General features: G+C 48.0%; 1 protein-coding gene across 1 annotated transcript in view; it reads right to left on the bottom strand.

The window, feature by feature from the left end:
- BMP6 (bone morphogenetic protein 6) overlaps window positions 1-24,783 on the bottom strand; it is a 93,122-nt gene extending 68,339 nt beyond the window's left edge. Inside the window, exon 1 of the mRNA XM_040586478.1 lies at window positions 23,915-24,783. Within this exon, the coding sequence (XP_040442412.1) occupies window positions 23,915-24,344 (430 nt within the window). The 5' untranslated portion in view covers window positions 24,345-24,783. The remainder of the gene's footprint in view (window positions 1-23,914) is intronic.
- Between the last annotated feature and the right edge of the window lie 468 nt (window positions 24,784-25,251).

The raw sequence follows: 25,251 nt of genomic DNA on the forward strand, positions 1-25,251 counted from the left end.
CATGACAAGCCATAGTTAAGCAACACCAAAATTAGTATTTACCAGAACTAGTCAGAAAGACACCTCTCACCTCTGAAGGTGAGAAGTAGGAGGGTTGCTTTCAAGCCAAATTTCATCTTCTCACTGCTGGTAGTTGCTGCCAACTCAGACCCCCAAAAACACCACAAGCTGGTGGCTCCCAGAACTTGCAGGAAAAGAAGAGGTGAGGAACAGCCATGCCCAGCCCTCCCTATGCTGCAGAGAGGTTTGAAATCATTTTATACCCATGGCAGGGATGCTCAGGTTGGCACTGGGAAGTGGAGGGGACCACTGGCACCCAACTCATCCCCGAGGAAGGACCAGCCAAGGACAGGGTAAAAGACAACCCGCAGCAGGAATCCTGGCACCCAGAGCCCAAGAGCCTTTTCTTGCCTTCTTGCAGGTGTGGTTGAGACTTCGGTCAGAGCACCACTAAAAGTCAACGGCAGCAAAATTACAGCAACTTGTTTTGCAAACTTGTCAGCTCCCACAAAACATTGCTCGTGGGGTGATCCAGCATCTCACAACTCTTAAGAACACTCTTTCAATTTCTTTAACGTCATCATTTACCATCCCTTCCACAAAAAACACTGCATTTCTGCAGTGCTGTCTCAGCTACTGCCAGAAGCACAGCAGCACCTCACACACAGCCTTGAAACCCACCCTGCTGGCACAGGATCACTTACTCATCCACCCAGGGATCCATGCAGAAATGTTCTTACCTCCCACTCACTGACTCACCTGTTTCACCAGCCCCACATGTCCCCTCCACCCTTCACCAACAAGTGCACCTGCCTCCAGCCTCTGGCCACTTTTTTCCAGCCCAACCTGACTTAGCGCTGGTCTCCACTCACCACCAACAACCAGGGTCCTGATTTACCACCTGAATTCCTCACTGCCATGTATTTCAGAGGAGCCCATAAGCATCCACGTTCCCCCCGGGGTCAGCAGTTCATCAGGGCAAACCACAGGTGGTCTGAAGGCAGCTTAGAAGCCACATTGTGAATGTTGGCTGGACTGTGGTGGAGGTGGCTGCTTTCTTTGGAGTGAAGAACCACGAGCCCCAGAAACAAAGCCCTAAGAATGAAACCTCAGCATTTACATAATCAGCAAACAGAAGGCTCATATGGTAAGACATTAAGGGTGCGACGCAGTGCAGAGCCTCCCACGCTCATCCACAAAAATGTGACCATCTCAGAATTACTTGAGCAAATTACGAGCTGTTGTGGAGCTGAACAGACAATGTTCCTCCACTGGGGCACACACCGTCTTCAATTGCTGCAGACAGCCCGCGGCAAAGAAACTCAGAGCGGAGATAAACATCAGCTTTACTGTAAGAAATGGGAACACATTTTCATTTCCAATATCCTCGAGCAATTTTTGTCCATCATTCACTCCACCTTGTCTCAGTGATTTCACAGGGTGGACATCAAAATGACTGTTTGCAGAAGGAAGGCCAGAAAGTCCTCCTAGCAGATGCGGGAAGAATGTGCTCCTCAACTACTGGGAGCCCACAAGCTCCCCTCCAGAACACACCACCAAACGCAAAGCCATCCCTAGGACCTCCAAAGATGCCCACAGCAAAGTGTGAGCAGAAAACAGCAGGTTACCTGTACCTCAGCAACTCCTTCATGCCACAAACCCCACGTGAACTCCCACCATCCTCCCAAAAAGCTAAGTTTAAGGGAAAAGGTTCCTTTTCACCTGTGTTTGGGCTTTGCACTGAAATAGAGATTTGTCTGCTCTCCTCCTGCTCAGTTGACCAAATTCAGTCCCCACACCCACACTCTCAAAAAAAGCAGGGTGATTCAGACCCACCATCACAGGTCCATCATTTCACAACAGAATTGATCTCTCTGCTCTCCACCAAGCAGAGTTCAAAACATCCCTTCATGATCAGATATCCAAGTTCCAAACCCAGACATCACCAACACCTCATTTTCTGTTTCAGTCTCACCAACCTAAAAATGATTTCCATGTACACATGCCTCCCAGGGACACAGAAGCAAGGTTAGGTTTGGTACAGAAGATTACTCTGCGTATACACAAAAAATTTTTGCCCGATCCTTACTTTTCTTTAAAGAGACAAAAACATGTAGGTCTCCAAATGTTACATGAAATACTGTAAAATGCACGTTCCCACGCAACCGATACATAACACACTGTATTTCACATGATTTGCTTAATGTAGTTAGCCACATATTTATCTGCGAAACTCTGGGCATTTTGTTACTCTGTCCTCCACCCCTTTTGTTACTCCTATCATCCCGTCATGTCCTCTTAGCTGTCAAGGGCAGAGCTGCCTTCTCTGTTATGTATTGGTACAACGCCCAGCACAGATTTCTCATTACAAACTCCAAGCCCCGCTGTAAAAGAACTAGCAATTAAACTCATGAATAAATAGATAAATTTCTGAAGAGAACGTACAATTTACATAATGACACAAATTCACAAAAATGCTGCTTTCGTGTCAGTCAGCACTGCAAACGCCAACTCCCTGGAGAACCTCTATATTTTATAGGGCTTTTTATGGTGCGCTGGGACAGAAGTGAGAAGATGACAGCCTAAAGCCAGCTCTTAATGAAATGCAGCTTTACCTATGGAGTGCAGACCTACGATCAGCGAGTTACATTAAAAAACAGCTGGGGAACCAAAATGAGTCTTGGCACTACCTAAACCTCAGCTCACCTGAATTTAAAATAAAACCCTTGAAGCAAAGACTCTTCAGTTAACCATCATTTTTTATTACCGGTATGTGGGACACTCCCTGCTACAAATTCCTGCTTCTCTGGGTGGAGACTGATCACTTCTGAGCCATTTCTTGACCGAGTCTGAACCACCCACATCTACCAGGAAAATTTATTGTGATGAATAGACCTATTAATACCAGCTTCACCCCACCCTATACTGCTTCAGAGTATGGAAACTTGATGGCTGTATCTGGTTTTGGTTAATATGCCATGACTCTCAAGTTTTACAATGGGAAGGCGGAGGAAACACATTATGTATTTTATTGTAGTATTTTGGCACATTCTCCATAAAATGGAAAATCCAACTATCGGGGGTCCAGCCTGCAGTCTTTTGCTTATCAAACCTTATGTCCTTCTTCACCTTTTTTTCAGGAAAATTGTTTTCTCTTTCGTTGCTCGCCTCCTTTCCCAGAGGAGCCGAAAGCAAGCCTTAGGTCCTCCAAGCTCAGGTAGAAACCACATCCAAAAGCACAAGGAGGGGACAACAGCATGCAAGGCTTTGTATGGGAAAGTCTTTGAGGAGCAGTTTTGAATGTGGTACGGACTTGCCTTCACCTTGCCTTTAAAAGCTCGGCCACGGCTAACACTTACCAACTTGAGAAGTCAAATGCTGACTTACAAAATCAAGGTTACTGCAACCGGAGGAAAACCCTACGCAGGTGTCCCTCAAAGGAAGGCACCCACACAAAGGTAAGGGCTTAGCCTGCTGCAAGCTATCCTGCAATTACAGATCTCAAATTATGGAACAACGGAAATATCAATAAGCAAGACAGGACAACCGTGGTCGACAGGAGGAAGACACCGAACCGCTCCGGTTATGAGGCAAAGGGCAAACCCATTAAACCTAAGAGGAGAGAAAGAAAATGTAACAGGCTTTCAAACCATATACAACTTGTTTATAAACAAGTCCAACGCCTCAGGAAAACTAAAGAGTGCGTTTCCTCATCTGTAGGTCAGCTGAGGCTGCTACGAGACAGGAGCCACCTCCAGCACCTCACCAGCATGGCTTCTGGACAGGAACACCCAAAGGACAGGGCCTCGGGTGAGCTCGGTATGGAAACCATCTCATCAAAGTTACTTGTCTGCCTCTGAGCTGCTAGAAAAGAACATTTACTGGCACTGCAGGAGATGCTTGAAGGCCACCTCCTCAGGGCACAGGGGCTTCTTGCCAGCATGTCCCAGAACAGCTTTATTTCCATCATTACTAGTGTGACAGGACCCCACCTCTCCCTCCCAACGGCTTTGGGAGCTCTTGCTCCTCCGGGTAGGAGGCAATGAACACCAAACACAGAGAAGGGTTGGAGGACCAAGCAGCAGGACCGAGCAGCCCTCCATCCTACATTTCAGAGCTACAGAGACCAGCCAGGACCCTGGGGCGGGGGGCAGGGGGGAAAGCAACATTGCAATGACTCCTCTTTCTCTAGCTCATCTGATAGTGCCATTAGCACACCTGGCTCCCAGCCACCAAAGCGAGAAAAAGAGCAACTGGATGCTCGTGAGGAACAATCAAATAAAAATTTAACATCTGCATAAATGGAACAAAACATCTGGCGGGATGCCTGCGGTCCAGCCACACGTACCGATGGCACCAGCGAGAGCGCCGGCGCTGCCACAGCGGGGAGAAGCCTCAAGCCAAGGCTGGTTCCAGTACAGACCCTGTAAACAGTTTTGGGCCGCTTCTTGGCAGAGCTCTTCAATTTATTTTAGACCGCCGGCACTCGCCGGAGGGAACTATTGGGAGGCCCATAAAACCCAAGTTTCCTCTCCTAGTGTCAACCGATGAAGCAGTCTTCGCTTCCTGGCCTCAGTCATTGTACAGTGCTACCGCCTGCTGTTACAGAACGTTGCTGTGTGACAGTAAGCAAGCTGACACCTAATTGTTAAATTTGACCAAGTGTTTTAATTAAGGGAAGAGTATCTTTAAAATAAACTCTTGGAAGGCTTTGGCCCATGTTCAGGAAAGCACTTAAGTACAAGCCTTAGACTATCCCTATTCAGGAAAGCATGTGCTTAAGTGCTTTCCTGAATGCAGATATATCCCTGTCCTGGGGCCTTAAAAGTGCACTAAATAATAAAATGTATTGCAATTTGACTTCACTGTTTTCTTGAAATATTTATTTAGCTGCTTCTTTATTAGCAGTAGAGTCACTTACATTTTGTATCTATTTAACAACCCTTACCGCTCGCTGATTGCATTCCAAGAGACAATCTGTTAATGCTGTTTCAGTTACACTCTAGTTTTTTTCCCCCATTATCATTAAACTGTCTAATTCTCTTGAAAAATATCCCAATTAAAGCAGTTACCCCGACACAGAGCACCTACTGACCACATACCACTTGAAATAATTCTGCATGTAGTGGGAGATCCTTTGAGTTCATTCTCTGTCATATACATAGTAAGGGGATAACGTCAAACTACTCAAACCCACACTCGTGCCTGGGCCACTCATTGAACAATAACATTCAGTCACTGCTTCTACAAATATTAATGCACGTGTTATTATACCAGTATAGATGTCACAAGTCAGACCAAAAAGCCAAATTTCAATAAAAGTAGGTCCTTCCACCCAGCTAATACACAGCATCTGTGTTTTACATCTCTCACAAGCCACCTCCAACACTTCTCGCTGCAAATTTTAGATTTCCCAAAGAGAAAGCTGACAGTGTCGAGCAGGAGGGGAAGACAGCGTGAGCACAGCATGCACACATCTACATGAAAAACTGGGAGAAAAGTTGGGGTGTGCTTTGTCCTACTTAGCCACTGCTCCTGAAGCTCCTGAAATGGGAACCTGATACTTGGGAAATGAGGCCAGAGGTGCCAAATTTGTCAGCACTGTCAGAGTGCAATGAAGTTGGAGGTGATCATTGTTTTTCTGATGTTTGTTTGGCCCAGAGTTACACTGTATTAGTCCCACATTTCATGACTTACATCAATGGTCTGAGCCTTTTTTCCTGTGGTCCTGCAAAGCATCAGATAATGACCCCAGCTACAGAAAGAACCTCAGCAACTCCCATGGGGCAAGAGCGTACTGGGATCCAATGACCGAGTTACTGACAATCACATGCAAAGATAACGCCTGCAAAGCCTAAGACCAGCAAAGAAATTTTCCTCAAATCAAAGAAGCAGGGAGAGTTTGCACGTTAGGCATTTTCTCTTCCCTCTATAACACTGAGGACAGTCCATGTCCCACCTGGGAACATCACCTAGCAGCTGCCGCACTGCCGTGAGGACCCAAGCCACCAGCGACACTGCTGATCTTTCCTGCTCCTGGGCACACCTCCCTGGCTGCTTACAGCTGTAGGCACTGGTCTTTGCTTCTGTGCTCTTAATTTTTTTTTCCAGGGCAGCTGGACAGCTGGTCCTGTGACCTGTGAGACACAGGGGAAAACTGGGAAGGATTTCTGTGGAGTTTGCTGGACAAAATGCCTACACCTTCATTGTCTGTAATGGTCCTGAGGGTCCTCACTAGTCCCAGCGTCAATTTACCTTTCTTGCTCAGATTTGGGCTTTCTGTGTGCACCACCACTACTTACAAAAGTACCAACTGTCGCACCTTAGCTTACTACCTCTGCACTCCAAGCACATGCAGAAATGCCAAAGCAATGGAAAAACAGGACATCTAAGTGCATTCACATAATCTGCACAATACCCAAAAGAAGTTTTCAAAGGTTGCAAAAAAATCTGCAAGATTAATTGTCCTTTGGCTACGTACAGAAGCAGGTGAAACTACAGGCATCCCAACTGTGACCAGCAGGTACACAATTAAGGGAACACCACATGACGGCACACGCTTTATTTGTTCAGGTGGCAAGGTTAACAAAATAAGTTCAGGGAACGAAGGCAGCACAAGCAGAATGACTTAAAAATGAAGCTGGTCAAGATGAATCATGTGTCTTAGTCACATAAAGGAAAGACTTCTTGCTTTAAACTTGATTGTTACTGGTTTCCTCTCACCTTCCAAAAATGTATTTAAAAAGGAAAAGCGTTTATGGCGCAAGTGAAACCACGACCATTTTATTCATCTGTTGTTTCAGTTTTTCCTTAAGGCTTGTGTTCAAAGACAACCCGGAGCAGCCTACGCTCAGCAGCCTTTTAACACACACTGCGTTTAATGAGAAAGAATAAAGAACATTACGATCCGGTTTCCTAGGAGAGGACATCGCAAGAAAAGCAGAACAGCATCATTTCCTCAGATGTCCCTCCCGGACACCACCAGGCAGAGCCAGCTCACTCCTCGCTCGGAAAGCCACCTGGGGAGCTCGAGAGGACACCACCCAGGGATGCACAGGGGATCTCACGGACAAAAAGGCTTTTAGGATAGAGAGATGCCTGTTCCCTCAGCTCCATCAGTTGGTCTAACAAAGATGGCAGACTTGTGAGCCTGTGAGCCTTGCCTCTTCCATGCAGCTCCGCGGTCACAGCAACGAAGCACCGTTACTAGTGTTTGCACAGGTCTGATTCATGCAAACTAGGAAAGATGGAAGAGGAAAAAGAATCAAAAGCTGCAACAGCAAGAGCTGTGGTTTCAACCAACTGAAAATATTATTTTTAGAAAACTAGAATCTCTTCGCCGCCATCCTTCAAATTCACTTGCCTACATGTGTGAGAGCCAGGACCCATGAACATACCCATCTCTCCGGTCCAGTTCATTCCTCCTGCCCCCAGTTTTTCTCCTCTCCCCCATGCCCATGAAGTCAGCCCAAGCCATCAGCTGGACGTGACCCACCCATGAGCGGCTGCAGCATTTGCTCTGACACTGGTGGAGTCTTCCAAATTTTGCTTGTGATTGCACCCAACATTTTAACAGGGGTTTTCAGGGGTTTTCCCCAGTTGTGCTTCACATTAACTTCAGCCTCAGATAACCAAGGCAGCTGTCCCAGGCCATCTGCCTCAGAAAGCACTCTGACGTTTTTTCTCCTCGACCAAAGCTTGTGTTTCTTGAACTAGAAAAAGCAGGAGCAGCGATGGGTGCCGTTCCTGTAGCACATAGCATCCTGCAACCCAGCCTAAGGTGGTCTGAATTGCTGCATAACTGACTTAAAACTGAACTGCAATCTGGGTTGGCAGATTGCATGTGGTTCTGCTGAGGATTCCTTTCTTCCTCTACCTTGCTTCTTTGCATCCCTATCAGCCTGAACGTGCCCGTGTGCTCGGGGGAGCCCTGCCTGCAGCAGAGGACCAGGCAAAACCAATGCACGACTGCTACGGCAGCTCTGGCACTGCGCACATGGCAGGTAGGGATAAAACAGTGGCAATACAGTGAATCCCACCAGGAGACGGTGGCAGAGCACTGGCAAGGTGTCCTTTGGATTCAGGAACAAGCCTTTGTCCATGTAAACTTCTGAAGTGACTTTTCCCACCTTATCTTCGGGAACTGATACCAACCTCAGGTAACTTCCCACAGGCAGGAGGGCGGTGGGGCATGAAAACGCATGATGTGGAGACAAGCCATGAATCCCAGGAAAGAGAGTGAGCATCTCCTTCCAGGCCACTACAACCTGGGCTTAGTACATAATCCCAAGCCCAGCTTTGGTTTTGTTTGTACTTGCTCAGGGCAGGTTCTGCTGTTCATACTCCTCAAATAGCATCAGTGAAATCTACGGGACTCTTTGCAGACTACAGCCTTTTCTCCAGGTAACTGCTGCCTCTGAACCTGGCACGAGGCTGTACTTTCAGCAGGAGAAACACATTAGAAACCCACTGATACTAAAGCCTTCAAGGCTTCTTAATAGTCCTTCTTATTTTTCTGTAGCTTTGTAGAATTTTAGAAACATTTGCTAGTTTAATATATTAAATAATATACTTATTTAACCATGGTACCTCTCTCTTGTTTTAATTGCTGAGAGGATCTGTCGTACAAATCCAGGTTTTCTTACATCTCAAACTGGTACAGCCCAAAGCCAAGAATACATATGTTGCTAGCTGGAAAATAAAGTGCCCTTGATTCCTAACTTTATTTTGGACAGTCCACTCCAAGTTTTTAAAAGCCAAATTCAGTAGTGAGAAAATATATATAGCTTCAGCTGTTTTGTGTGGGTTTAAAGTAGTATTTGCTTTATGAGTAACAAATTCAATAATGCATATATTTACATAAAAATAGTTTTGACATTTAAGTTAACTTCTCGCCAAGCTGGTGCAAAAATGGAAATGTAAGAAGCGTAAGCACAGAAATAAGCCCCTATGCTGTAAGTCTGCTATTTACAGGTAATTTTTTTTTTCTGGCAGTAAGACCTGAACAGTATGTTTTATAGCACTAGACCTAGCCACTCTGAGTCAATTCAGTGTTTATGGAAAGTGCCAGACTGACAGTTGGAGATTTAAACTCTCCATGCCAGCGCGTAGTTGAGCTGGAGTAGTGGCAAGGAGAGTTTCCAGAACCTGAGCCACTGACGGACCCCGGTAGCATTCTGCAGCCACGACAGAAGTCACAATGGCACAATCCAGTGCAGAGCAATGTGAACACCTAATTATTTCTCAAGCCCCAAGCGGCTTCTGCAGAGGGTGGCACCACCACATACCACCGGAGAGCATGGAGTGAAGCACCTTGCACAATTCGAAGCCTGAGATGGCTATGAAATGTCCAAAGCTTTCATACCAAAGCTATTCAAAAGACCAAGTCTATCTCATAGAAGATTTTATTATTACAAAGCAGACGCAGATTTGCAGCAAGAGATAACCTGCCACTCTTGGGGGTTCTAGGCAGCTTGTCAAGGCCCCTGGGACAGGATGAGCAGTGGAGAGCCAGGAGCTCCCAGAGACCTGCCTTGCCACTGCAGACCCCAAAGCAAACCACAGAGGAGCCAGGGCATCTGTCTCAGTTTCAGAACCTCCATGCACAACCAAGCTGGCCAAGGACCAGGCAAATCACCTGGCAAAAAGCCCTTACAGGTACCACCACAGCTTTGTCAGAAACAGACCCTCACATGGAGCATGTAGATCTTGTATCTCAGCCATCCTCAATACACAACACACAAACAAGTGTGCTGTGCTGGAGGATTCCCTAACAACATCTCTGATCAATCATACATGGTGATTAATACTCTGTCTCATCTACTCTCCACTACTTTCTACCTGAACTATCTACCTCCTTTAGTCTTCTCTTAAAGCCAAGGAGGAAAAAGAAATCTCTTTAATGCTCAGGTAGGATAGGTGCTGCACAATACCACGTCAAGCACATTATTTAATTGCATTGGGGCAAGCCATGGGAGTCCTGCTGTGCTAGATCTGGGGGTGACCATGCAGCAGTCATGAAATAACTGATGCGATGGACAGAAGAGGATGGAAGCTGTCTTTTCTAGCACAGTAACTGAGACGGTTCTTTACTCCTTTTTTTCCCCAGGGCAATTAGTCAGCTCTGGGATGTCAAAACATACAACTGGGACACAAGACAAATTACAGTGTAAGTGCTGCTGCTTTGCCAATGACCTAGCAGGCTTGGCCCTCAGGTTTCTAATGTTTGAAGCCTCACGCCCCTTGTTCAGCACTGCAGTACTTTAAAAGACATCTTAATAAAGATGAAATGACAGGGAAACCTACCTGCATGGATCCTTCATATATATAAACAAATAAGAACAAAGCCCAGATGACCAAATCAATGACATACTGTTATGGAAAAGAGAAATATAAAATACGTACATATAGATTCATTAAGCCTTTGGTCAATAATTCAGACCGTTTCACAGAAGATCATGACAAATGGCTCACCAATACTTAACACTCATACTGTCTCTGCTGAATGGTCGAGCAATTAAAAAGCCATCTTTACATTCTAGTTTCCATACAGCATCATAAACAGATGAAAATACATATACACAGAAACAATTAATCAGAGCTGAGGATAGTCTTGATCCTTACTGCAGCCTCATATGTTACATATTTTTTCTGCCGTGATCTCACTAGCAATGCATCACTGTTTTTAACCACTCTGAGCACTGATTCTACACTCAGCAGCTGTGTTTGTTTACAGGGCTAGAAATTAGCACAGGACAAATGGACTTCATCCAACTGAAATTTTTTGGGCATTTTCCACTACACTTCACAATATATTGGTCCTCATAGTCCAATTATGTATTTGCCACTGATGCTGGCCAAGGAGAGTGCATAAGCAAAGATGGTGCTCGCTAATACTGCACGGGGATGCGTTTTATTACTCCAAGCACAGGCTCCCTGATTACTAAGCACAGTTCAGACACTTGTAGCCAGGAAAGTCCACTGCTGTATTGTCCATACTCTTCTCAGTAGGAACATAAAGAATGTCATCATAATCCACCCTGCGCTTTGCACTCGGCCAGTTCAGTAAGAGCGATTAAACGCAATGATATTTTATATTTAAAGGGACTGGCCAGTGCCCTCCACGCTTGTAACCAAGCTCCCAAAGCCATTTCCAAAAGACTGTACACCAAATTCAGACACGTCAGCCCTAAAATCATTTTCCATTTCAATACCCCTAAGTTTGTTCATGGCCGGTTATCTAAAAACAAACAAACAGCAGCCCTATGCCCTTACGCACTTTTCATCTCCCTGACCGTTTCCTCAGGACAGACTTGAGGAGCACTTTGTTTTTCCCCCATCTCATTCTAGAATAAACAATTAAAAAGGAGTTACTGAATTCACTGGGACACGGCAGCGAACACTCCTGCCCTAGCTCTCACGCATCTGAAGGTAAATGTAATTTAAATGTTTGCTCCGATTACCCAGAATACTTCTGTAAGCAACCCATATTTATGCTAGAGCTCACACAAGAGATACACACAGCGTGCATTAAGTTGTAGTTTACAGACTGTTTATGTCTTCCATGGTGCTAAAAATACTCTGGTTCCGTCTTACAAAATGTATTATACAGAAACCACCAAAGAGCCTCCCAGGCAGCTGCTGAATCCCAGTAGCCAAACGATTTCTCCATGCAGATATACACAGCTATAACCCAGTTCCCCAACAAGCCCTGATCAGGCACCTCTCTGGATAGAACAAGGTTAAAAGCACTATGCAACTTCTCAAAATACATGGGTGTTTTTTTACTGGGGGCCAAAAAAGCCCACATCCAGGAACACTGGCAGGGCATTTTGTTTCTGAGGGACTGTCTCTCCCTATTTTTAACTTTGTTTCGTGCAACAAAGTCCATGTTTCTCTGATAATTTCAAATAATAGCGATGATGCTGTTCTGACATCACAAGACGCATGAAGAACCCTGTCAAAGTAATATATTGCACTTTGCCGTGTAATTATGTTATGTTGGAGCAGAGTGTCGGAAAACTTAATATAATCATTAGCTGAGCACTGAATGTTTTGATTGTCAGACAGGTTGTATATGATGCAAATATATGACTCAGAAATGATTTCACATAAACATTTTGGTAACAGTAATCTGACTCATAACCTCCAACATAGAAAATAACAAGCTGCACAAAACATCTGTGCGCTCCGAGCAACCCCAGCTTCTAACAACCTTCACAAACCTCGCAGCACAGAGAAACCAGAGGGTCCCATCCCCAAGGACCCAAAGCTGAGAGCTGCTGAAATCTACCTTCCCAAAAAGAGTCAAAGCAGGAGTGAAAAAGGCTGTCATTCCCACCAGGGATCCCTGCTGGAGAGCTGTGACAGTTTACAGCACCTGATAGCCTGCCTGGTGGGCGTTGCATGGGTCAGGTCCACGTTTAACAGGGATAAGACGGGAGGAAAGGCTCGTTGTTATTCCAGCCTGAAGCTTCGCCCCATCAAGTATGACACAACACACAATTCCCCTTCTATTTATTTTCTCATTCATTAGGAGATGGACAGCTTCTTTCACGGCCCCTTTCTGAAGACAAATGTGCAGTCTTGAGTGACAAGGAGGATTTACCGTCTGTTATTTCAGAGGAGGTTTGCCATGTTTATTCTGGAAAGTGCCATGAATTAATGAACTATCTCTTCAAGCGTCAGTGAGTTGGAGCTGCCAGCTCTCTGGCTGCCAGAAGCAACAGACTGTTTTGGGACCCCATAAAATCGTTTTTACTGAGACTAGCGATAGCAGAAGTATCAGGCAGACCCAATCCCAATAGCTCCTGAAATATAAAGGAGTCATTATACTGACTTCAGCCATTACACTGCACTATTATTCAGAGTTTTTCAACAAAACTATCAGTTAACTCAGAAGAACACCTACCATCAGCTTCCCCGCGCCTGCAGTATGGACATTACCAAGAGACATTACAACTCTGCAGCACAGATGTTACCGTTATGGACGTTACCAAAAGTCAACCAGACCTTTACAAGGCTCCACAATAGTTTCAACTGAAAACTGGGCTAGGTTGTGACCACTTTCATTTTTCCTATTCACCTCTGCACAGATGCCAGCTTACACCCATGCACAAGAGGTGTACTTCAACACAGGCGCAAAACCAGAGCCTGCCTACACGCTCAGGCTACCACCCACTGCACCCAGGCATCTCCTGCGCTGCTCAGGTCAGAGATCTAAAATGAAGAGCTGCTCTCTTGCAAAAGCCATCACCTATGGCACACAGCAGACATCATATACAAATGCATGTCTGGTGGGCATTCACGTTCAGGTAGCGCCCAGAGAGGTCAGAGGTGTTACTGATGTTGAGCTGTGTGCAAGCACGGCTGAGAAGCACATCCCTAACAGGCTGTGGTTGCAGAAGGCACAGCTCGTGCAATGCTGATGAGCAAGGGTCGTAAGCCAGAATGACTAAACCCCAGGCCAAATGAGAAACTGTGGTCTCCAGCTGACTGATGCTGCAACCTGAAGAAGGACGGGTTTCACAGAGTAAGAACCTACTGTTCCACCAACTCCATGAGCCACCTGGGGACCTGCCAGGACAGTAACACAGCACGTAGTTTCACAGTTAGATTGCAGGACTAGAAGCAGGAATGTCAGAGACCTCATCGCTGCCCCGGTCCAGTGGTGCCCTCCAAGCCTCAGATCAGCCACTTGGAACATGAGTGTAGTAGCGGTTTACATTCATCAGAGCACGCTGTGAGTCGTCAACGCTTATCAAGTGTTTTGAGGTCCTGAATAAGAGACAGAGCGGTAGCCTTACGTTGTCTTATAAGTAACGAGCATTACGCATCCCACAGAATGGAACATTTTTGGACAGGACAGCTGCTACAATCACTGAAGTGTAAAAACTATCACATGAAAAGAGACAAGACACAGGCATCTCCAAGTGAAAATCTCTACTGTAGTACATTAAACAAATGTATTTTCTCTCCAGCTATATTCCATAGCATAGTAAGTTGGAACTTCCTTAAATATGAGAACAATTTTTTTAAGTCTCCCTTTTTTCTTCACTCCCTTCCCCCTCTGCCTTTTATTCTTTGTGGGTTAAAAAAAAAATATATATATTGAAAGGGCAAGCCAAGAGATTCACAATCACCAAAGCCTGCAGAACATACAGTGAATTTTGGCAGGACATGCATGTTTATCCTTTTCATATGCTGTTTAAATTATTTTTATAAACAAATCATTATCTTGCATAGCCACTGCTTGGTCCCTTTCATGTCAAAGGCGTTTGATGTTACAATAATTAAGCAAAAGGGTCTGCATGTTTGAAATGCGGTCTCGGGATGACAGTTTGTGGGCAAGAGAGACTGCTGCTTTTCTAAAATGAAAGGTTTCTTCTCCAAACTTCATTGCTTGTCAGTCAAGCACCTGGGTTCTGTACTTGTGGATCAAATCTTTCTGTAGTTACTCAAATACCAATTCCATACCAGGCTTAAATTTTAAAACTATGCTCCTACTATTCTGCACCAAAATCATGTACACAGGACAAGGTTTGTGGAGAAGCCCCTCAGTGCTTGCACGCAAACATGTTGAAGAAACAGGCTTGGCACCATGATGAAGACACAGCTATATTAATAGCTCGTGAGGCCTCTTCCCGCACAGAGAAGTGTTGTTTATCATGGTTGAGCTGGACTGTGCCACCAGTATGGGTGTAAGAAGAGAAGGAACATGAATGGGAAGCCCATGGGAAGTGACAGAAAATGCTTCTTCCTTTTTTCCTGCAGAGCATCTGGCGATTAAAGATCACCACTTCAGCCCTGGCTCATCTGGATTTGGCCACAGGGAGGTTGCGCCTCTGCGATATGAGGAACTAAAGCTCTGCCCGCTTTACTCCCTGATACCGAGCCTTCATCCAGATACTTCTGAGGCGGTTTGAGAAATATGGAAGTTAGGCTGCGGTAAGTGTTCACATCCAAACAATATTTATTACAGAGTTTACAAAACCAGTGGCAGACAGGACTCTTGCATCTTGTACGTGCTTGTTACAGTTCAACATTTTTTCCAACTCGTTTGGACAATTCTGTTTCTTGTAAAAGGACTGGGACTGACTGCTTACAGCTTCACTCTCCTGGATTTCTCTCTCAGATAGTCTGGAAAGCCCAGGAGACATAAGAATGTGAGAATGCACCTCTGTTTCACACCAAAACTGTGGACCCTTTCCTCCCTCCAACACCTCCCGGCTTACGGGTGCGACTATCACAGCCTGCCCACAAGCTCTCATCTGTTCTCATTTTTTAAGTGCTCGTTGTTGCCTGGTGTGGAGCTGAACGCCTGTGCTTCAATAGACATTATGTCACCCCTCAGCCCTTGTGCAAACAGAGTGTCTAATGCCTTGACTGTATACACCACACGAACGCGATGCAGTAAGTGACAAGATAAGAACACTGTAGTACACCTCACCGTCAACATTTGCATGCACACTTTAAACACAGAGTATTTTACAGCCTGTGCTTGATAAAAGAAATCGTGGGTCTCCATCTGCCACCAGTAAGATTTTGGGTTGATCAAATAAATCTTTAAAAGGGGGCTTCTAATAGCAGATTCATACATCTCTCATACTGCAAATGACCACTAAAATACACGGAATAACACATCTTTGCAATACTGCTTGAAAAACACTTTCTCATTTAGTATCAAGAAATTTGACTTCTTCAGAACAAGTGTTAAGGCTGTCTTGATTAATTTGTAAAGCTATTCAAGCCATGAAGTACATCTGCACGCTGAGTATATTTCAAATACTGTGCTTCTGTTTTCATTTTCAAAATGTTTTTATTTATACACTAATAGTTGACCTATGAATATTCCAAGTTTATATGGAGCCAGCTGTTCTAAATTCTGGTTATACCAAGCATTCGTGCAAAACATCAGGTGATATCATTGGATATTTTTAAGGGGAAAGTTCATAGGAAAGCAGTTAAGTATTCTCGCGATTAACACCACGTTGGATCAAAACAGTCATGTCTAGCTCTCTGAAAATACAGCTACTGTTTTAGTTAGCAGAACACTTCGGCTCTGTCTACATTATCCTTTTTTGCCAAAAATTCCCACTGTTGCTACCAGTGATTCAATTCTGTCATTGTGCTATGATGAACACTGCAATGTATAATAAAAAGAGCTGAAGGCAGTGCTGTCAAAATCTTTGTGCCCTGAACAACAAAACAAAAAATCATCTCATGCCATCACCAAAAAAAAAAAAAGGAACCCAAAACAAACAAAGAAAAAAACCCACCCCAAAAATCTACCCAGTCCTACAGGGCTGTTTCTTAAGTAACTGACAGTTGAAGAAATACTGGCCCTGATCCACTGCACGTTTTAGGAATCAAAGTCCAGTCCAATGTATTAAACACCCCTGCAATCCCACAGGGGCTCAGTTACTTTAATTAAGCTTTTTTTCTCCTGCAACAGCCCTGCGGCAGCTGCAGCCCCATGCTCTTCCCAAAGCCACCGCCTTGGGAACCTGCTCCGGGTGCAAGCGTGGGGCCACAGGGCTCCCCAGGGAGTGGGCACCTCTTCAGGGTGCTGGTGCTGGCCACCCCTGCTACAGGCACTGCAGCCGTGCAGGAGGCACCGCTCCTCATCCTCTGCCAGCCACAACTGGAAAAAATGTGGAAAGGAACAACCCACTGAACTGTTTTCACGCATGTCCCCTTGCCCTTGGTATACCACAGCTGGAGAATCCCAGTCCCAAATGCCTTTTCCACGGTGTACCACAGCTGGAGAATCCCAGTCCCAAATGCCCTTTCCATGTTTAGAATCACAGGTGGTTTGGGTTGGAAGGGACCTTCAAAAAATCATCCAGTTCAACCTCCCTGCCACAAGCAGGGACGTCATTCACCAGACCAGGTCACTCAAAGCCTCATCCACTGGCCTTGAACACTTGCAAGGATGGGGCATCCACAGCTTCTCCGGGCAACCTGTTCCAGTGTCTTACCACTCTCATTATAAAAAATTTCTTCCTTTTAGCCAATGTAAATCCACCCTTTTTCAGCTTGAAACCGTTGCCCCATCAAACAAGGGGTGACCAAACACCAACCTCCAATAACCAGGTGCACAGAAGACTTTCTGGTCCATCAGCCTCGGTCTCCCAGGCTCTGGGGTCTCATGCCTGCTAAAACCAATGGGAATGTCTCAACCACGAGCCATTTTTCCATTCAGGCAATAGCGTTTGCTCTCTGTTTCACATCACTATACAAATGGTCAAATGGAAACACTAAATGATTAGTAGGTGGGCTGCACCTCACAGCATCACCGTGCATCTTTCGGGATACAGGAGAAACACAAGATGGGACTGTTTACATCCCAAGTAACTCGTACCTTCGTCTAACCCCCCACAAGTTTGCAATGAGGCAAGATGACTTAAAAAGAATCATGCCTCCACAACATGGAAAGTCTAAAAACCACCTTCCTTCCTCCTAAATCACAAACACCACTTAGAAGTTTATATTTAAAACTACGAGAGAGAGCATCACCACTAGAGCCAGCAAGGACCTGCAGCTCGTCAGTGGAGATGCAAGCCTGCAGCAAGAAGTCCCTGCAGGAGCTCAGCAGAAGACATCTGCAACTGCTACCCAAAGTGATTTTGTGATGAAGCCACGTTCAGCTGGAAGAAAACTGCCAAAAGAAAACCTTTTTACAAGAAGCTTTTTAGTTTCAACTTTGTTTGAGGAAAAGAATTAGGAAGCGCTGCTTTTATTTCTACAAAAAAAAAAAAAATCCAAAAAACCACCCACACACCTGGGTTTGTATTTCAAAATGCAACTTTTTCGTTATTTACACATACAAAATTGGACTCGAATCAATCAAGACTGTTTTGGCACTACTAACTTTTTCCAATTACAATCACTTTTTGTTGTTGTTGTAAGTAAGACTTCAACATTCTACCCGAATTTGAGACTGTAAATTTTCAAGCTCTGAAAAGCTTTCACAAGACAAAGAATTGTCCCGCTAATGCCACACAGTCAGGTTCCAGTAGCTTAGTCCAGATGACACTTGGACCTGGATAAACTGCTTGCACAAACGTGACTCTCCACTCATTTCAACAATGCAGGTTTTGAACAGCAGCTTCTCCACAAGCCACACATCTTCCAGCGCTCCTGCCCACAGGCAGGAGGATGACTGCAGTCCCTTAAATTCAGGGTCTAGAGGAGCTAAGGACTTTTAAGAGACCATTTGCCCTTTCTTTAATCATGTCGTCAGGCAGCTGCACACTAGCAGGCAGCTTGCAAGCGATGACTACTTCAAGGAGATGACATAAATGAAGACCTTGAGCTGCATCAGTTGAACGGCAAATGTAGGGCTGCTCTCTGACACTTGGGATCTGTCTTGGCATCAAAGGCCGGTATACAAGGCTTGGCAGAAGTCAGTAAATTCATTCCCATCATCAGCTTCATGTTTTCCAATACTGGCCTGCTTTGGACACACATGGAGGACGCTGCTCACATGCCGAAAGCGCGAGGCTGTACTCAGCCAGCTGGCAGCACAGCCAGATCCACAGCATCACACACTCCAGTTATTCCCTGTGAGTAGATGTCTTGACCTTTACAACATGTGGCCAAGAGTATAAACAGATGGGATGACAGTATGAATGGTATGGTCCCATCAACATAATCAGGCAACGTCCCTGATACATCTTGGTTGCCTAATTTCATATCCCCTGACAGCAAGCATGATACCAGGAAAAAGACAGGTGGGCTGATCAAATCCTTCAGATGAAAAAATTCACCTGCTTTAGGAATGCACACAAGGATGCTGGAGCACTGCTTCCCTCCTGCGAAAAGCCATGCGGAGCGAAGGCACACTGCTTGCGCCTAAGCTGCTATGGATTTGTGCAAGATCATTCCTAGAAGGAAATCTGGCAGGTGATGGCTGCCAAAAAGATGAAAAGCCTGTTTGGAAGACAGCGCATCCGTAAGTTGCTGCTTTATAGGCAAGGGAAGAGAGAGCATTTGCACAGCGAGCCCTACGCTGACCTCCCAGCAGCTCCCTGGCACTGAAAGGGAGCACCCTTGCCCCAGCAGATACTTGAAGTCTTGCAGGGAAGACAGGAATTGCCTGGGGGTTTGGGATTCGAAAACGAAAGAGGCTTTTCATCATGGTCCCAACTCAAATCACGTGGAAAAGCCTCACGGCTGCCTGCAGGACTGCCTGGCAAACAGCTGGGCTTCCCCTCATCCCTCTGCCTGAAGTCCTCCCAAGAGACCTGCAGCTCTTGTGACAAAGGGGGAAACCCCCTCTCCAAAAGTCCAGAGATACAGTAAATCCACGCTCTTAGCCTGCTACAAAAAGGCACGACGTCGTGGATAACCAGGCACCACACCTCAAAAGAACACTTTTAGCTGTCCTTATCTCTGGAGGGTTTGGTGGGTTCAGATGTTTCCTGCACAGCCATCCAGCTGTCAGCAGCCCCAGATCTGGGTCACAGCAGAAACCCACAAAGACGGTCACTGGATTCCTTGGGTTTTCTAGTGGGAAGCATGTTGCTTTTTTTCCCCTCGGCGTGGATGCCAGGATAGGAAAGCATGGGTGAAGACCTGAAAAGCTTGTTCCCCGTGTTAACACAGGACTGTCCAACAGCACAGGGAATAATTCTGGCCACAGTTAAAGTAGCGAAGTCCTCAAAAGTCTTCTTCCTGCTGCTACACATGGTACACACTACTCTCTGAAGACATCAGGCAGTGAAACAGGAGCTGGAGAGCAGCCTCCTACACATCAGCACTGATGAGCCAGAAGAAACAAGGGAGACCTCAGATCTGCCACAGCCCCCGGCATCAGTCTGCAGCTTAGGTTGAGCAGTGACCCCTCTCTCCTCATCTCCCTGGACCGAAAAGAGAAGGGGTTTGTTGTGAGGAGCTCGATACCTATCTTGCTAAAACAGTCCTGGCAGCAAAATGTAGGGATGCTTGCCTGAGTCCAGCTGTCAATCCAACGTCACCGCCTCAAAGAGGGATCTCCACACCTGGTGCCACCAGGAAGGTACATTAGTCAAACAGGAAACATTAGTAGATGTTATTTTCCCCAGCAATGCTGTGTCAAGTCATGCTAGCTCTACGTTTGTACCCAGGATGTTCCTCCAGGAGGAGCCGAACAGTTTCACAAGGACATCTGCTGGTCCAGAATGCACCACCACCACCACAGCACCCCAACCCTGCTGGACAGTCATTCCCTTGGCATAAAAAGTCAGTACCCTGCTTGGTCTGATAAATCCCAAATAGACCTAAAATGTGGATGTTTCCATCCGCGCTAGATATCCAAACTTCCTATGTGGGAAATGGAAAGAAACAGGCATGTTTCAGGTGCCTCACCCTAGTGAAAACACCTGAAATAGACACTTTTAGGATCATCTTCCCAAAACAACAACCAGGTTTACCGAGGGTAGATGACATTTTCTGTCAAATTATTTTTTGGTATCTAAGCTGATAAATGAAATTTATCATCTAACTTACCTGAACTGGTTTATATCTTAATTTTACTTGTAATGGGAACAAATAATTTTTTTCTACTGTCTGATAACACTCTCCAGGTGCCTTTTAAAACAAAGTGCTAAGCATCTCCTGGAAACCCTGGACACTCAAAGATCCCCTATAGTCAGCCCCTCTGGGAATCATCGCCCACACCTTGCAAGTCCATACTACAGTGCAGACATCATCAGGCAGGCAGGATAAATCCCAGACTCTAGACTTCTAAGACTGATGTTTCTTATCCTGCCAGCAAGACAGCAACTCCCTGCATCTGCAGAACCTCCACACCCCTGTGCCCCTCTTTTATCACTTTTTTTTTTTTTTTTTTTTATGAAATTGTCTCTCCAGACATCACCTTTGAGCCTGGGACAAGCCTGCACTGCCTGAATAATCCAAGACCTCACCAAAGTCCCTCAGCTTTGTAAGACCTTGACACGCAGGACTTTTACCCTGAGCACATAGGAAAACATAGTCTGCCCCAGACAGAAACCACATCTGCTGTATCCTCAGACTGAAGGAATATGTGTGCTGGTCAGGAAGGGCTGGAGCACCACACATTTAAAGTCAGCAGCATCTACAAGCTACTGACGCTTTTTGGGCTCCAGGGCTGGAAAAATTAAATACACTTCAAAAGAACACCTGCAAACTTTCACCACAAAGCAGGACTTCTCCCCACAGCTGATCTAGATCACGGCTTCCCAGCACAACAAGATGCATCATCAAATGTCTGCCTGGTTCTGGGCTGCAGCAGCAGCAGCACCTGAAGGCAGGTCACCTGCACTGCCTTCACACCCACGCAGCTGCACACATCTTCAGGGCAGCCTGCACCCGGTGTACCCACGGGATACCATACAGTCCTGATTCGACGAGAACAGACGGCAAGGGCCCCTCACATCCCTTTGGCAGCTGCCCCTTCAGTAATGGAACGGGATGGATGTCTTTAAGATTGAACGCGAAGTTCTTCAGAAGCCAATTGTAACCAGTTTTAAGCTATTATATGCCTGATCACATGCAGAAAACGCCACATAAAAAAATGCTGGCAGTGTCTGCTTATAAGGAGACTCCAGCTGTGGGTTTTCAGGGTTGCCTGGCACACACTTCATTGGAATAGCCAGCGTCCTTGGGGTCAGGCAGTCTTCCCTTGCTGCTGCGATCCCACCATCTTTTGCTGCATTTCCTAGACTACATCTGATAAGCCATTTGCTAGATCGCAGGCTGGCTTTCTCCCATCACACCTTCAGTTTCCATATCGCAATATAACCTCAGGCTTCCTCTAGTTTTCTGGCATTAATTATTGTTTATTGGAAAAGTAAATGTCAATATGCATGTGAAAGACCCCCAAAAATCCCTGACATGTCAGAGGCGCTAGAGAAAACAGCCGAACAGCTGTTCAGTCTCAGCCCGTCGATTTGCCAACACTCTGGTAACAAACAATCACGTTAAATGACATTATGGTTTATGACTCGGAACTTGGAAGTTGATGAGAAATTTCTGCAGTTGATTCATACTTCCTGAGACTCATAACTAGCATTTCAGTCGTGCTATTTTACTACACTACATGAATAATTTTCCTTGTTGTTACATAAGTGTCTAGATCCAAATTATCAGAACTGATTTGAATCATATGAATTTTTTTTTTTATTTTCAAAAGAAAATCCTTCCAGGTCTACCGTCTAGTACCGCTCTCCTGGTGCTTTACAAAGTAGGCAGCTAAATACCTTCTAAAACACCACATGCTCACGTTTCTTCCCGAAATCAGCTCTTCTGGGAACCACCCAGCCCCTTGCAAGCACCTTGCTCTGCGTCCTTTAAATAGAAATTGCTATGGGGATTGCTTACAGACAGCTACAGCCAACACCACTCTTCTTAAATTCACAGCTCCAAGTATACGTCCTCGAAGTCCCCAAGGCAAAAAGCAGAGACAGTGGCAGCAGCGCCGTGTATTCAAAGGATGCAGAGGCTTGGGGAGGCTGGGAGGGGAGAAGCACCCAAGCAGCTGCCCTTTGGACTCGAACCCTGGACAATATTCCCACATCTCAGGGTCCCAGCTAGACTCTGACCACGCTGACTTCATTGATGGACGATTTCAGGACGTCTCAGTCAAACGCATCAGAGCCCCGAGATGGCAGCACCATTTAAACATCACCAAGCTAATTTTAAAGGAGAAGGCTGAGACCCTGACAGGTATCCTCGCCATACGTGGAGCCCGCAGGGCTCTGCACTGCTGCAAGGGCTGAGCACCCCAGGCCGCTCAGCTGTGCCCACACAACTGGCAGTCACCCCGACGTCAACGCAGACAAACCCCTTCAACAAGCATTTGCTGCACAAGGGGGGCCCTTCTGACCTATTACAGAACTGTCACCAGGTACAATTACCCAGCTCTTGTTCTAAATACATACACCGTGGTGCAAAGCCATTGAACACACCTGCCACTGCTGGGAGCTGAGAGAAACTTCCCTCAGCAGCAACATATCCCTGCTCTAGATGAGAAAACGCACGACAATTTGTATTTTTTTTTAAACCAAAGCAAGCTGTTCACAGGTGCCATTGTCCTGGTGCGCAACTCTGGCAGCACTAGTGTAAAGACAGTTTTTAGCCGACCAGCAAAGACACTTGAGCTTCGCAGAAATTCCCTAAGAAAAGGAACTGCAATTTGCCAACTGAAATATTTTCATTCTCCACATTAGGCTGAATCTAATTACACTGTTTCCTTACAATTGCAGACAAGTATTCAGGGCTCCTTCAAGTAAAAACGTTTAATGGCTTTCCACCGAAATACCCACCTCGGAGCCCTTCGCATCAGTACCGCACTGGCTGTGCGACATGCTTGGAGCGCAGGCTGGCATCGAACACAACTTATTTCAAGATTTCCACACAACAGGGATTTTTATCACGTTCCCGGACTCGCTCAGCAGAATATCCTACACAGAGTCACATATTCATCACCACGCCAGCTCACACCAGAGGAGAGGGGACGGGGACAGCGGGGCGCGGGACGCGCTTTGCTCCGGGAGCCCTGCAGCCCCGCCGGGCCCCGCGCAACTTGCGCGGCCGCGGCTCCACTGCCCGGGAACCGGAGCTGGGGGGGGGGGGGGGGGGGGGTGTCAACCCGAGCGAGGGGGCTCTGGCCCCTATCATCACAGCGAGAACAAGAGGCTATTAAAAAAATAAACCGACAATACACCCTTTTCTCTGTCGTCCCCCTCGGGTTTTGCGTTCCGGGGCATTGTTTTTCCAGCGTTCGCGAGAGGGATGGGAGGTTTCTGCCCATCCCCGACGTGCGCGTCCCTCCCCGGCGGCCCGCGGTGGGGCCCGGCCGGCACCCCCCGCCCCCGCCGCGCCGCCCGGGCAGCAGCCGCCCCCTCCGGCCGGGAGGCGGGGGGTGGGCTCCGCGCAGCCCCGCACTCACCCAGGTTGACGAAGCTCATGACCATGTCGGCGTCGTTGAGGAAGGCGCTGTCCTGCGCGCTGGGCAGCGGCGGCGGGGCGGGGGGCGGCGGGCGGCCGCTGCGCTCCGCGCCCGCGCTGCCCTCCGCGCCCTCGGCCAGGGCGTGGTACAGGTCCAGCATGAAGCGCGGCGCCGCCGTCAGGCGCCCCGGCGGCGGGGCCGGCGGCTCCCGCGGCAGCGGCCGGGGGCGGTGGGGCAGCCCCAGCACCGAGAGGATCTCCCGCTGCATCTCCCGCTTCTCGTGCGACTTCAGCCGCCGGTAGAGGAAGCCCGAGGCGGCGGCGGGCGGCGGCGGCTCCGCGCCCTCGGCGGGCAGCGCGGGCTCCGCGGGGCGGCAGGCGCCCAGCAGCAGCGCCCAGCAGCAGCACAGCCAGGCCAGCCGCCGCGGCATGGCGCTCGGCCGGGCGGAGGCAGGCGAGGTCCCCGCTTCCCCCTCTCCCCGGGGGCTCCCCGCCGCCCTCCAGCCCTGCCCCCCCGCGGCGGCTACGGCCCGGGCCGGCGGGGGGCAGCCAGGCCAGCGGGGCTCAGCGCTCGCCCCCGCCGCCGCGCATGGCCGCCCGCGGGGCACCGCGGCGCAGCCCTCCTCCCCCCCCCGCCCCGCCGCTCAGGTGCGGCGGGGCCGCCGCCGGCCCGGCCGCTCAGTGCGCCATGCCCCTGCCCGGGGGCGCCCGCGGGGTCTGCGCACGGGGGACGAAGGAGGAGGAGGAGGAAGAGCGGCAAACTATCCCCTGCCCGGCAGCGAGCGAGCGAGCGACCGCAGCGGCTGCAGCCCCGGTCCCCGCGGGCTGGCCGGCGCGGGGCTGCGGGCGGCGAAGGCAGCTCCCCGGCGCGCCCGCCTCTCGGCGGGGCGGGCGGCCGCTCCTCCGGGGCGGGGAGGGGGCGAGCGCGCAGGTAGCGCGGCCCCGCGGGGGCGGGGGGGAGCGGCGGGCGGCGGAGCAGGTTGGGAAGCGCCGGCCCCGTCGGTTGTCACCGGTTTGCTGCGCTGGGGCGGCGCGCCGCAAAGGCAGCGGCACCGGCCGCCTTAGCCTTGCCTCCCTGCCCTGCGGAGGAGGGGTCTCGGCCACCCCCCCGCCCCCAGCCCGTGGATGTAGGTTGTTTGTCCTGAGAATAGGTGGAGCGCTGCCTGCGCTAACCCCTACGGGTCGGTGTAACGGGTTGCAGCATCCTACGGCTTTTACCGGACTACCTTGCAAACCCGTGCGTGGAGTCACCGGTGAGGGGCGAGGCACGGGTACCCTCGCCAGCCCCGGCCGGTGAAGCACCCATCTGCCTCCTCTGCGTACGGTGGAACCCGTTAT

Source organism: Falco naumanni, chromosome 3 (assembly GCF_017639655.2).
Source record: "Falco naumanni isolate bFalNau1 chromosome 3, bFalNau1.pat, whole genome shotgun sequence".
Lineage (NCBI taxonomy): Eukaryota > Metazoa > Chordata > Aves > Falconiformes > Falconidae > Falco > Falco naumanni.